Source organism: Notolabrus celidotus, chromosome 20 (genome assembly GCF_009762535.1).
Source record: "Notolabrus celidotus isolate fNotCel1 chromosome 20, fNotCel1.pri, whole genome shotgun sequence".
NCBI classification, from domain to species: Eukaryota; Metazoa; Chordata; class Actinopteri; order Labriformes; family Labridae; genus Notolabrus; species Notolabrus celidotus.
In genome coordinates this window covers 13,878,347-13,892,468 of record NC_048291.1, presented here as the reverse complement: position 1 = coordinate 13,892,468, position 14,122 = coordinate 13,878,347, and the positions used below count along the sequence as shown (strand labels likewise).

Sequence of the window (14,122 nt, the reverse complement as noted above, 5' to 3'; positions counted from 1 at the left end):
ATTGATACAGGATGTTGGCTACATGACTGAGTCTTATCTTTTTTTTGGTGCTTGTTAAGAGGGCAAGGGTAATTTATCGTGCAGCTAGTCTACTGGCATTTCATCAAAGGCAGCTTTGGCATATAGCCTGCTATTCCTGTGGAAATCCACATTTGTCACATGACAGAGGAAAACGATGCTATTATGTAACAACATGTCGGCTGCATGCACCGGCACTCCATCGTACGACTCAACCTGTGTCAAGTCCGCCTTACGTTACACTTTACTTCAGGTTTGAGCCTTTCAAAATAAAATCGCTGAATGGTCAGAGGCATTGGACTGAGTTTTAAGAGCAGTGCTTCTTTCCCCAGCCTGGTATCTGCTCCCCTTTGCCGACTTGACGTAGCCGGGCGTCGTGCGTGGCTGCGTCGCCGGTCGAGGAGGCGTTGGCGCATCGCAGTGCTTCTGCTGCTGCAGCTGATACAGACACAGAAACCGGCTGTCCTGTGCTGAAACGGGACACACAACCTACACGGCCCGCTGACCATTTCAATTACACGGACTCTGCCAGGTTCTTCATCTCCCAGTTGCACTTTTAAGAATAACTCACCAGCTTAAAAAATGATCAAGAACGGGCATCACCACCACCAAGTGAACACAGCAGCATCAGCCGGGAAAGACGCAGGACCAACCCCCAGCGCTGCAGCGTGCAGTCCCGAGAAGAGGAGACGAAGGATCCGGGTGTGGTGTGATGGCTGGTGAGTAACATCCAGGGTGGCTGATTCTGTAATTGAGATGCTACACTCTTATTCCTTATGGTATGTATCACTGAGCACGTTTCAACGAATGTGTCAGCCTGTCACCTACAACCGGGACAGGCCTGCTGCAGAGCTCCTACAGGACTGCTGCTGCTGCATCCTCCTGAGATGCACAAAACTTTTATTTTGATAGTCAGACATTAGGTGCTCCATTGTAATTTTAACTGCTAAACACAATGCAATCCAGGACTCAGTACACTACATTATATTTACTTGGCATCATTGCTGGGACTTCCTAGACTCATTTTCCACCTCAGTAGACTCACACTTACATAATAACATCAGGGTAAATTTATATTGACTTTTGTTGCTAAAATGTATAGTTGTTAGGGCTTAGGCCAAAAGTGTGAGCCAAATGGATGTACTGTACCAAAGTAGCTTTTATGTTCACCTTAGAACTTTTACATTTGGGGTTTTTACCAACTGATTCAACCAACAAACTGTTAAAATCAAGGAATCAAACAAAGCTAATATGAAGTTTCCAATAGATTCTGGCAATACTACCTCATAAACTGCAGTGTCTCAGTCTTCAAACAAGAATTAATGTCGCTAATTACAAAAATTTGGATAAAGCTCCTGTGAGGAGTTCTCTACTGGTTATGAAACAGACTAAAAGTAATACTATCGCCTCTATATGTCCTACAAAAGCAAATGAAACCATCAGCATAAAGATTGCCTATGTCTGTACAGTTATTTTTAATGCCTAGGACTGCTGCCAGGGTGTTGGTGTAGGACTAGGTCAACAGCATGCTGTAGAAACAGCCTTTGTTTTTCACGTTCCATGACAAAGATTCATTGTAAATGATATGTTTAACTGTTAAAGACAGCGGGTGAAGATTTGTAGTCAAAGTACAGTTGAAAAGGACCAGCAAAGGAAGAAGAGGCACAGTTTTGTCCACAGGAGGCGCCAAAATCAACACAAACTCAAATTTCCTCACAGGAGCTTTAAATAATAATACTTTAGGTTTGCTTGAAACAATAACTTTGCAATCTCCTACACAACTATTTTGAGTAATGTAAACAAAAAATGTCTTATTTATCATTTATCATTATAAATATTGTAAAGCGACATAAATCAATGGTGTATTCCATTTTTATGTTATTATGGCACTATATTTTTAAACCACTAAAACCAATAACATCTTTGTCATACCTCATACTGCACACACATACCCGCCTAGAAATCTAGCCACTGAACCGATCAGCAAACAAACAGCACACACATGTTTGGCTTTCAGGGTCCAGGTATTATACATGCTATCACTGTGACACCTGAATACAACTAGCCCTTGTTAATGCTATTAGTTACACCTGGATTATGTCAAGTCAAAATGTCTATTAGTATGATATGTAACTGACCACTTTGTGATGTTTCGCTTCACGTTTCTTTGGTTTGCTTTCATGATACCTACACACATCGTAGCAAGCTTCTCACACAGTGAGCAACATGTCCTTTGATGCAGAATTCATAACACAATAATGTAAATACTCTGCACTGGGAAGAACAATCTAACCATTGGAAATTTGGACTCATGTCCACATAAACGTGCAAAGACTAAACCCCAAAATAGATTCATTTACTTTGCTCCTCCAGCTTATTGTCTAAATACATCTTTAAAAGCATAAAGGTGCACAGATTATAAAGAAAACACACCAAAAAATCATTGGAAAAGTGTAAAAGCAACCAAAAAAATCCCCTAATGCCCTTCAGCTAACCCCAAGCAACAGGACCAGCAATATTCTCCAAGTTTATTAGATTAGCCATGATGAAAGCTAACTGTTACTGCCGGCCCCTTCTTATATGACAGGCTAGTTTAATAACACTGAACACACTGAAAATGTCTCATGCACTGGCTTAGGTGACAGTGAGTTTAAGATTAACCTGAGGTATGACCATGTTTTCCAGTGTCATCTCAGATATGTGTACTCAGATGACTCCCCTTAGGGCCCTGGCACTTCCAAGAAAGCTTTCAATGATGATAGAAAGTAGATTAGATACATTTCGTACATAGACAATGTTGAACTCAAGCTAAGATGTCATTTACACAGGTTTCCAGTGCCATCAAAAAACTCTTTATTTTATCTTTTGAGATGCTTATCATATTGGTAAGTGGGGTTGGGAGAAAAATGAACAAACATCTCCCTGAAAGTAAATAAAAAAGACATTGACACTGAAATCTTTGCTTTATCAGAAGTAAACATCACATTCCTGAAGGCAAAAATGCGCTTGCCTCTGATGTATTTAGCCGAAGGTGTAGTAGATATATCAAAAATGTGGTTGAATTGACGGGTGCTACAACGGGTTATTGAAAAGATGATCAACAAAATATTGATCATCAGCAAATTCAGCTATGTTTTACATGTTTGAAACTTTTTAGACAATATACTTGGATCTACGTCCACTAGCTTTTTAAAATTGGAACTATTTTCTGACTTTTCTTTTTTCTTTTTTTTTTTTTTTACCAAACTACAAATCCAACATCAAAACAATCATAAACTACATCCCTTAAACTGGCCATTAAAGATGCCTGGTCACCCCTAATGGTGCAAACACCAAGCCCAGTGCACAGCATCTGGCTCTCCATGGGCCAGCGGCACATGAAATGTTTTGACTTTCTGTGTACGGAGGCCAGGATTACGGTGGCTTTCTCTTGTAGAATACTGCCATTTAGGTGTGGCTGCCTGACCGTGGTTTGATGGAATGTTGCAGAATATTTGGGATGCCAGAATATTAACCGGTGGGCTGAGCATGCAAAGAAGAGCCAATGTCAACAGAGCTCATGCCGTTAACCCTCTAACCCCATCCTGCCCACACCTGCTTTAGCCGCCACTGCTCGTGCAGCCGTTCCTGCCACTGAACACATTGTTCCCCCCTCTGAAACCCCACTGAATATCATCATCATCACCCTCTCACTCATATCCAGCTGCGCCAGCAGCATAGGAGCAAAATTCCAAAGAAAGCTCAGTCACGACACTTCCCTATCTGCATGAAGATTCTCCTTTTTCTTATTTGTCACAGTGGAAAAGGTGACGAGGGTTAAAGATCAATTGTCAGAGAATCATCACCAGGCAAGAGAGTAAGGTCCACTTCCACTGTGTAACTGCTGAGGCAGTGCAGCATTCAAGACTATAAACTCAGCTATTTGAAAGCCTCAGTGACGTAACAGAGTGTTTCCCATTCAGCTCAGGCTTATCTGAGACTACCGGTGTTCTGGGAACTAACCATGAAGGGTTCAATAAGTAAAATAAACACAGTAATGAACTCTGCATCTCAAGGTGTCTTAATGTGGAAGAATCCAGGCAAAAACATTAGATTAAGTCAGTTTAAACTTCACCAGATGACATTTTTTGTTCTCTTTTTTTGTCTTGTCTCCTCACTACTACACGTCCTATTGTATCCTGCCTGTTATTGCTCCTGTGAAGCTAAGGTGCTGTTTGGGTGTCCGCTAACAGGCTACCTTAGTAAATAATTCATCATCCCACACTGATACTGTCATGATCCATCCCTGCTAAAAAATACAACAGGAATACAGTAACGCACCTCAGGCAAACAGCTACTATAGCACCCCAGAAGCAGCCTCTTGGTCTTATGTAACTCTGTCTGGGTCTCAGAGTTTTCTTCTCCATTCATTGACCTTCAAGTGCTCCCCTCCTCCTGTCACTAGATTCTTCTGGCCCTGCACTATCGCCTCGGAGCCTGCACATGTGGATCCCATTTCAACAAACTGGCAGCACATGACAAAGAAAATCTCTCTTTTTTTGTCTGATGAGCCTTCTTGACCAGAATCTGTTACTTTTTTTTCACATTTTGTTCTGTTCGTTCTTACATCTGAATCACAGAAAAGCCCTACAGTCTGGTAATGGTTGTTTTTGTGTTACAATACCCTCAGGTGCAGACCAGCCTGTTTTGTAGTGACACTGCACACAGCAAGACGCAGATGCTGTCTCTCAGTAGCATAGCCTGGGACTGAAAACAAAATGGGATTATGTTACTATTACTGCTGTGTACATTCTGTAGTTCTGGCGAGCCTCATCTGTTTTCTTATTGATTTTTGAGGATGCTATTTATAGAACTTTTTTACACCTGAGTCCTGAGGGTGCTGAAGTTAAATAAGATAAAGAGAAGAGGACACAGATGCCATTCCTCCTCCCTTTTTTGTGAATAAATAATCTGTATCATGTTTAAAGCACAGCAGGAAGTAATGTTAAAGTGATTTTTTCTGTGGCCAGTAGGTATAGTGATAGCCGTTTAATACCTGTCCGATCACTATTATTATGCTAGATTACCATGTTACAATCTCAGTCAGCAATCTGTGCTAATCTAATTATCTACAGATGGTATCATAGCCAGGGCGGAGTGAAGTGGGAGGGAAACACACTGTACTGTTGATATTTTATGTTGAGACTTTGGTCAGATATTTGGCAAATCACAGCAGCTGTGTGAAGGGCATTGATAATATCAGAGACTATGTAAATATTAACAGGATTGCATGTATAGCTTTTGTATATTTGATCTCATGAAAAATATCTTAATATCTTCCTTAATGTCACTGCTTTTCACTTTTTAAGATTTAAATTAGCTTTCATTTTCAAACAAAGTTGCTGCTTTCATGAAAAATCAGGCATCTTAATGTCAGACAGAGCTTTGAGAACCCTGCAAGCTTCAGTGCATTCATATATATTCATATACATTCTACTTCCTTTTAAAGCCAGTCCTCTCCCTCAGCTGTTGCACCTCACTATGATAATGCAGCTCTTTGAATAATCGCATGTCTTTTTCTTATCTCTACTCCTCCCAGCTATGACATGGTTCACTATGGACACTCCAACCAGCTTCGACAGGCCAAGGCCATGGGAGATTACCTCATCGTCGGAGTGCACACAGACAGTAAGAATCAGTTACTGTCCCTGCCAAAACAAGAGTACATTTTTAACTTTGAGGGATTGTTATTTCAATTTAATTTAAGCATTATTTTAACAGGAAATAACTCATTTAGATATTTAAATCTCTTTTTCAAGAGTGTCCTGGCCAAGACAGGCAGCAAGTGGTGTAGCAGTAATGCAGTAATTGTGCCTCACCCTCCTACAGCACACTGTAATTAAGAAAACCAAGATAGACCTTAATAGACTCAAGGCCAAAAACTCTGATAATTAACTATGGCAAGGACTGAATACAGTCCCAAATCATTCACTAAATACCAACTAGCTTGATGCATTTGATCCCTCTTTTCTATTAATCTCACTTGACATTATTTATGTGTGTAAACTGTCTCTTATAAGTGTCCTTATCTTGTTGTTTTTACAAGGTGAGATTGCAAAGCACAAGGGTCCCCCAGTCTTCACTCAGGCAGAAAGATACAAGATGGTGCGAGCCATAAAGTGGGTGGACGAGGTCGTGGAGGGAGCACCCTATGTCACCACCCTGGAGACCCTTGACAAGTTCAACTGTGACTTCTGTGTGCATGGAGGTACCGTTTATTACTATGTCAAGTCCTTATTTAGAAACACCAATATGGCCACTCTCAAACCTAAAAATTGTGATAAGATATTTCAGACATCAGAACCAGAATCAGATTTATTGCCAAGTAAGTTTGCACATACAAGACATTTATCTTGGTGTTTTGGTGCAAAAATACAAAAACTGAAGTAGAATAAAAAAGTCAAAGGCGAGTAAGGTGCAGTTCTTCTTCTGTCGAGGAACACAAATAGAATGATTAAATAATAAATAAGTTGTGCAGTAGGTGTAATGAAGGGCTATACAGATGTGCAGGATGATGCTGGTGCAAAACAATGTCTTACCATGTAAAAGTGGACCTATAGAAATGCTGTGCAAATAATCAGTTTACATGTATTTTACAGTTTGTGTTGCAACCAAGCGGCAATGTCCGGGTGCGAGAATTGAAGCCAATGTGGAAGTTTTAAAAACTGCAGTTTCTCGAGTGTCCGCTTAAGGCTGGCTCCGGACACCACATACACACCCATTCAAAAAAGACAATCTTTACAGCAGAAATAAAATGTTTACAGCCTGGTCCAAAAAAAGATACGATACGATAAGATAAGATAAGATATAACTTTATTGATCCCCGGGGGGAAATTCGGTTGTTGCAGCAACCAAGACAAAAGTACAATCAAGAATACATTTAAATAAGTAAAAATAAAAATGGATAAATAAATAAAGAGATTACAAATTTTAGATATATACAAATGTTACAAGTGAAGTAAATAGTGGTAATTACAGGCAGTACTAAAAAAGTTTCAGTAGTGAAAAAAAGAGTGTAGCTCATTTCTCTATTGGCACACACAGTACAGGGGTTTACATTTTTCATAACGCTTCAATTTCAAAGATACTAAGATTACGAGTTTTCCATTATGAGAGGCACAGCTGACTTGACTGATAGGCGGGAACACTGTATCTGTTGTCTAGGAGGCACAAAGCCCACCTCTTTACCTCACACTAGCTCGGCAGCTGTTAGGTTGACTTCAGCAAATCCAATATGGCTCCCGCCGACGATTGGCTTCAAAACAGCGCTCCAGAAACAGATGGGTGACGTCACGGATACTACGTCCATTATTTATACAGTCCAGAGTAGCAACAAAAGATGTGCAAAACAGTGTGTTCATAACCAAGTATCAATTACAAAGTTAAAAAGTCAAACTTTGAGGTAATTTCATTTTTCTGTCTTTCTCCTATCTTGTTGTAAAATCCCTTCCATGGCCCACCTGCAGTACCTTCTCAACACAGCAGGGGGCAGAGGCCCATAATTTAGGGAATCACTATACCAATAAAATAACATGCATAAACAATGCAGTATCAAAGAAATGCTTCATCACTGACTTTGGATCAGCTGAGTCATGCTGTATGTCGTGTGTGCTCTTGTTTCAGATGATATTACACTAACAGTGGATGGGAAAGACACATATGAAGAGGTGAAGAAGTCAGGGCGGTACAGGTAGGTTTACTTTTGAATAATGTTGACAGAAACAGTCAGAATGAGATGTTGTGTGTGTGTGTGTGTGTGTGTGTATGTGCTCATAAATATTAAACATCATGTAAATGGTGTTACAGGGAGTGTAAGAGAACCCAGGGAGTTTCAACCACAGATCTGGTTGGCCGGATGCTACTGATGACGAAAGCACACCACAGCAACATTGTAAGTACTCTTCTCTATATTCCCACAGAAAACACAACCCCAGTCTAACTACTGACAGTAAAAAGATTTACAATGTGTCTGCACCTCCTCTTATTGTACAAAAGTGAAGCCAAGATATCGCTAACATTACAGCAGAGATTAGTTTGTGGAGGCTTAATATTGAAGTCTGGCCCCTCTTCTGCTAGTCCTATATGAAAAATGAATACTTGGACAAACGTTTGCAGGATAGGAACAAAGTATCAAGACAGAAACCCTGTCCGTGAAAACTCTAGTTGACATGTATTTCTGGTTTTATAGTTCGTCCTATGTGCCATATTAACATGCAGGAGGCAGGCTTTATGACCTATACACCTGCCACCAGGCGGGATTGAGATATCGTTTGGCTTCACTTTTGGGTAGACGATACCTAATGTACCTTTGGGGGCAATCTTTTAATTTGTGGATAAAAAGATTTGTCACTTTGAAGTCAAACTAAACAAGCACAGTGACACCTGGGGGTTGTAAAACTCATGGCAGCGCTCTTAACAACAATCTGACATAACAACAGACCTCTCTAATATTCATAGTTTTAGTTTGATAATTAAGAAATAAAGGTCTAAGAAGCTCATGCATTATGACATATACTTTCCATTTAACTGCCTACTTTTGTTAAGGTGTGCTACGTTAAATAATTATACTTTAGCGCATGTATTTTGCAAATAAATAACTATGCCTTGTCACAAATCCTTAATGTTTATATCTTTCATTTGCAGATATAAAACATTAATAAACCTGTTTGGTAGTTGAATGAGTTTCCTGCTTTCTTGTCTTTTAGCTTCATGGTTTATTTGTGGTTAAAAATCATGGCCAAAGTTTGATGCAGTTAAGTTTATGTTAGACTTATACTCGGCAAACTAATTAGCTGATACTTTTAGTACATTATTATGGACTCATTGTGTTCCTGTAATATGCACTGCTTTATTTCTTAGTTAATCTCATCTCTTCTCATCTCACCTACTCATTACATTGTTTATGTTTGGAAGCTTTCAAAACTGTCAAGCTGAATGAAGCATCTTTTTTAAGAAATGACATTGGAAGTTTCATTTGTGATACAAACTCTGACACTTTGTTGTGAAGCATTGCAGGTCACTCACGTTGTACAAGAATCTAACTCAATCCTCTCTTCTCTTTAGGATAGTTCAGACTATCAGCAGCACACAGACAACTTTGGAAAGGTAGGCACCAAACATCATCATCACCTTCCTACAAAATCCTTCAGTGGTGTGTGTTTAAAACCAGATTTAGCCTCTGCTCTCTCTGTATTGTTTTGTCATTCAAGTAGTCAGAGTTGTTAAGTGGGCCAGATGTCAACTATTATTACACAAAGGCTTTAACTGTGGAGCCACTTTAATATCAAGCTGCAGGCCCTGCCAGCAAATAGAGAATGCCACTTCTGTTCCTGGATGGGGAAAGTAACTCAGAGTCAACATGCTGGGGTTTTAAATAGTGTGAGAGCAGCAGAGGCTCTCTTCACAATTGCAACAGTTGAGGCTGGAAAGCTGTGAATTTGGCGAGCACTGAATAAATGTGCCAGGGGGGTTTGTGGGACAACTCTTAACTAGCCTAAAGGTGACATTGCTATTAACACCACTAGGGGGCAGTGATGCAGCTTACAAGGATCAAAGTGGATCTACACTGAAAAGCATTCATTCTGTTGCTACCCTTTGTACTCATTTTGTCCTGTTTCTGGATTATGGGGGTCACAGGGGCAGAAGGGCCACAGTCCCTGGACGGGTGTGTCTCAGTTCCTGCAAACGTCACAGAAGATCATCCAGTTTGCCTCAGGGCAGGAGCCTCAACCTGGAGACACCATCATCTATGTGGCAGGAGCCTTTGACCTCTTCCGTATCTTTTTATGATGTCACCTGAGTTTATTCGGCGCATTTGCATTTATATTTAAGTCCAGTTGAAAGAGTCTGTGCTTGCTATTTATAGAAGCAGCAGTGTTAGAAATGTGTGAGTTATTAATAAGGTTGTTGCTGTAAATAGCTTTCCACAAGCATCCTTGACCTGCCTCCTGTCAGACATTGGCCATGTGGACTTCCTGGAAGCAGTGCATAAGCTTGCAGAAAAGCCATACATTATAGTGGGGTTACACTTTGATCAGGTGAGTCTTCTTATACTCTTTTTTTTGTTTTACCTGTGTGAGACGTTTACTGCCTCTGAGTGGAGTGTTGGCTGTTTACTATACATGTCTTTTTCTTGATTATCTTTCAGGAGGTGAATCGATACAAAGGGAAAAACTACCCCATCATGAATGTTCATGAGAGAACGCTCAGTGTCCTGGCTTGTCGAGTAAGTTCATACTCATCTTAATCTACGGCTAATGTTGTTGAATATATATTTCTTTATTTTGTTGTGCTTTCATTTATAGTACGTCTCAGAAGTGGTGATTGGTGCTCCATTCGCAGTCACTAAAGACTTGCTGGACCATTTCAAAGTAAGATCAGACAATACATTTCTTCTAAATGAGTAGATAATCAAGTTCTGTGTTCTAGAGAAAAATAAAGTATCATGAAATCTTATTCCCAGGTGGATCTTGTTTGCCATGGGAAGACAGAAATATACCCAGGCAAGGATGGATCTGACCCTTATGCTGTAAGTCTTCAAACTCGCCAAGAGCTGTCACTGCAATCCAGGGGATGATGAATCACATTCATTTTGCTCTCTTTTCTTCACATTCAGGAGCCTCGGCGGAAAGGAATCCTGCGTACTGTTGATAGTGGGAACAGCCTCACTACAGACGCCATTGTGCAGAGGATAATCAAAAACAGGTAAAATAATACAACCCCGAAAAAAATTATACTAGTGTGTTAGGGCTATGTTAAATAATAAATATATATGATATTTTAGCAATTATATCGTAATATTACAAGAATAAAATAAAATTTTAGCCCAAATAGTCAGAATTTCAGACTTAGGTTTGCCTAGCATGGAAAGGCAGCAGTCATATCCTCAACACCACAGAGCTTTGTTGTAGTTGTTTAGAAGCATAGCTCAACCTCCTTGTGAGGCAACTGTTTCATTTTCATCTCACATTGGAAGCCCTTAGTTGGTTCTGAACCAAGAACCATCAGATTGAAAGGTAGCAGACCTATCCTTAACACCACAGGGCTGCTTGGATGAACTTTCTTTTTTAGGTATTTTCTTTCTACAATTTGGATAGTGTTCTTCAAAAGCACAGTATAAGTATTTGTATTTTAAGTATCTACTTGTGAAAGTATGTACTGAATTAATATTGTACTTGTTTAAGTACAGAACAATTTGTATGTACTTAAGCGAGTATGTACTACAATCTGTATGTACTTAAACGAGTATGTATTTAATCAAATTACATGTATTCAGTTAAAGTTCCCAGAGTATTAAAATGACATGTAATCCGATTACTTTTGGTTTGCCTTTGTGTTATCTTGAGAAGGAAGAGCTGGAGTAGGGAGTACTTAAAGGTTAAGTACGTGAGGGACATTATGGGCCATTAAATATGAATATTCTGATGAAGGTTTAATGTCATGGGTTTCATCACTGAGCCTTTATCATTTAACTATAGCACAGGTACCCTGTGTTTGAAAATCTAAAGAACAGTAGTCCAAAGGCAGCCTTAAGATATGACAACTCATATAATTCCAACTTTATTCTCCTAATAGCACAACTTTATTCTTGCAGTCTCCAATTTTTTTCCCCAGGTACTTAGCTGTAAGAAACAGCCAACTTTATAATCTGTACTGAGATGAAATAGAGTTTCTCTAAGGTAAAATGATAGGCTGTAGTTTCATACTTCTGTAAAAAGTACTGTAAAAGTTTAGTCTTAGGGTTTGTTAATACTATTCAAATTTCCCTTGTGTGATACAGGTTGCTGTTCGAAGCCAGGAACCAGAAGAAAGAGGCCAAAGAGATTGCTGTGATCCAGGCCATGAAGCGGAAAGAGGAGGAAAAGACAAAACCCCAGACAGTGCTGCAGAAAGGCCCCAAAGCAAGCACCATCAACTGAGTGCGAACATAACACTGACTACTAATCTAAACTCATGTACAGTGAAATCGACTCTTTTATAACGGTGGTGACACCTTCCACACTCCTGGATGATGACAGCACTCCTAACAGCAGCTCATTCATAGCCGGTGTGGCATTGTCTGCTGTGGGTATCAGGTATACAGCGTGTGTTTGTATGTGTATATGTGTGTGTGTGAGGATCTTCTGTTCATTCATCTATCCTACATATGCAACTACATGTTCGTGTTAGTCAACATTCACTCACAGAGTAGAAAAACGTAGGAGGGAGACAGATATCAAATGCCTATTTTGTGTCTTAAAAACTTTTAAATTCCTTAAGTACTCTTAGTTTTTGCCTTCAAACAAAAGTTTTATTTTTCAAGTGTTATATCATGGGATTTGAACGGACAGTGTGGGCACCTGAGGTACAGATCAGGCATTGACCTTTAAAAGGATGTGATTTGATTTGTCATTTCTGTGGGGTTGTTGCTGCTTTCTGTCCAGCAATTGGTTCCCCTATCTGATCTATCTTTGTATATACTGTATGTACCTATGTATTATAAAGTGATCACAGTTTTTCTGCAGGAGAATCAGGGGAGATCATTTTCCCTGCTTCTCTGTATCTAACCTTGGTTGTCTGAGATGTTGATGAACTCTCACTGGACCTCATGTACATATCAGACTGCACTGACTTCTCGGAAAATCATCAGTACTGTTCTGTTTTATTGTTAGAGCAGATTTTTAACTCAAAAATGCACATCGAAGAGACCTGCACACCTGGCCTTTTTCGTGCAAATGCATTTTCTAAGCAGCACTCCTTAGATGTATCCAGTTATAGAGAGCACTACAGAGTTTTAACAGACTACTTTTAACCTTACGTTTTGTTGATTTATTAGAGAATAATGACAGATGCTCAATGTTGTTGACTCTATCATGAAATAGACCTCTAACTCATGAAATAGACCTCTTACTGTCATTGAGCCCTGATCAATTAACCAGTCTCTAAATGAAATGGGATTATATAATATATTTTTTGTAGATGTATATTTTACTCACCTCCTCTGCATTAACTACTGTATAGATTGTTTCATATGATTAAAAAGCATAACATATCTGTATGTAAAGTTGGAATGTATTAAGTGTAGGCTATAATCTGTGTTATTGATAAATACAGCAGAAAATGATTGGACTATAATGGTACACTGTTGCTGATAATTACAACATTTCAATTCAAAAGTGTGATTGTCATAATTTTTACACTGAAATAGAAAACATCTGTGTGTGGGGTAATTGTAATATGTGTAATGTGTAATTTATTCCCTCAGTAAATGAGCAGGCCGTGCATGAGTCACATTAGAAAAGGTTAAGGTCATGATTCGGTCACAGAAATGACCTTTGATCAGATCTGAATTTTACAGCATATGGATGACTCACACAGAAAGTTTGTTAAATGTCAGGCCATTAAGAGCAGATTATTTTAGTGGCAGATTTGTCCTCAGAGAGTAGAAAAGTTAATATGTATTTCGGCCTATATGAGTACCAGTTTAAATCAGAGCCATTATAAGGTCACTTGCTCATCTCATACAGTCTACTGAGGAAATTTTGTATTTAGTAAAAGTAGCATTGTGATGAAAAACAATAAGCAGATAGCCTTCTGTGTAACCGTGCAGCCTCACAGACACAGCTAAGAAGCCTAGAGACACACCACACCGGCCTTGGCTGCTTCACTTGTCTTACTATGAGGCGTCTTTTCAATAAAACCAACACCCGGCAAGGGGTTAAGGATGGGCAACATGTTGCCCACAGCAGGGCTTCTTCTGGAAGTTTTCATTCCACGATTTGGATATTGCACACTAAAAGCACAGTTCAAACTCCAGTATGAGGAAAGTGTTTCATTTCCATCTCACATTTGAAGGTGGGATTAGTGGGATTTGAACCTTAAACCATCAGAATGTAAGGCAGCAGCCCTGTCAATCACACCACATGGTTGTTTAATTGGGCATGCTGTTTCAGTGTTTTCATTCCACCAATTTGTTATAGTTGTTTAAAAGCACAGCTCAATCCTGCATCAACCTTCTACCTCCCCTACACTGGACTTGAACCCCGAACCATCAGAACCCAGGACACTTGCATTGCATCTTACCCAT

At 39.5% G+C, this 14,122-nt stretch overlaps 1 protein-coding gene across 2 annotated transcripts; it reads left to right on the top strand.

Annotated features, from left to right (window-relative positions):
• Window positions 1–381: 381 nt before the first annotated feature.
• Window positions 382–13,211, top strand: LOC117832411 (ethanolamine-phosphate cytidylyltransferase-like). Of its 2 annotated transcripts, none has more exons than XM_034711515.1 (13): window positions 382–737; window positions 5,597–5,685; window positions 6,104–6,265; window positions 7,681–7,747; window positions 7,864–7,948; window positions 9,121–9,162; window positions 9,694–9,832; window positions 10,012–10,094; window positions 10,205–10,282; window positions 10,362–10,427; window positions 10,520–10,585; window positions 10,673–10,761; window positions 11,837–13,211. In XM_034711515.1, the coding sequence occupies exons 1-13, from the start codon at window positions 601–603 to the stop codon at window positions 11,973–11,975; spliced, it is 1,242 nt and encodes a 413-aa protein (XP_034567406.1). In that variant the 5' UTR covers window positions 382–600; the 3' UTR covers window positions 11,976–13,211. The 2 variants fall into 2 exon arrangements, with proteins under 2 accessions (XP_034567406.1, XP_034567404.1); XM_034711513.1 differs by having other exon boundaries at window positions 9,685–9,832.
• The last annotated feature ends 911 nt before the right edge of the window (window positions 13,212–14,122 follow it).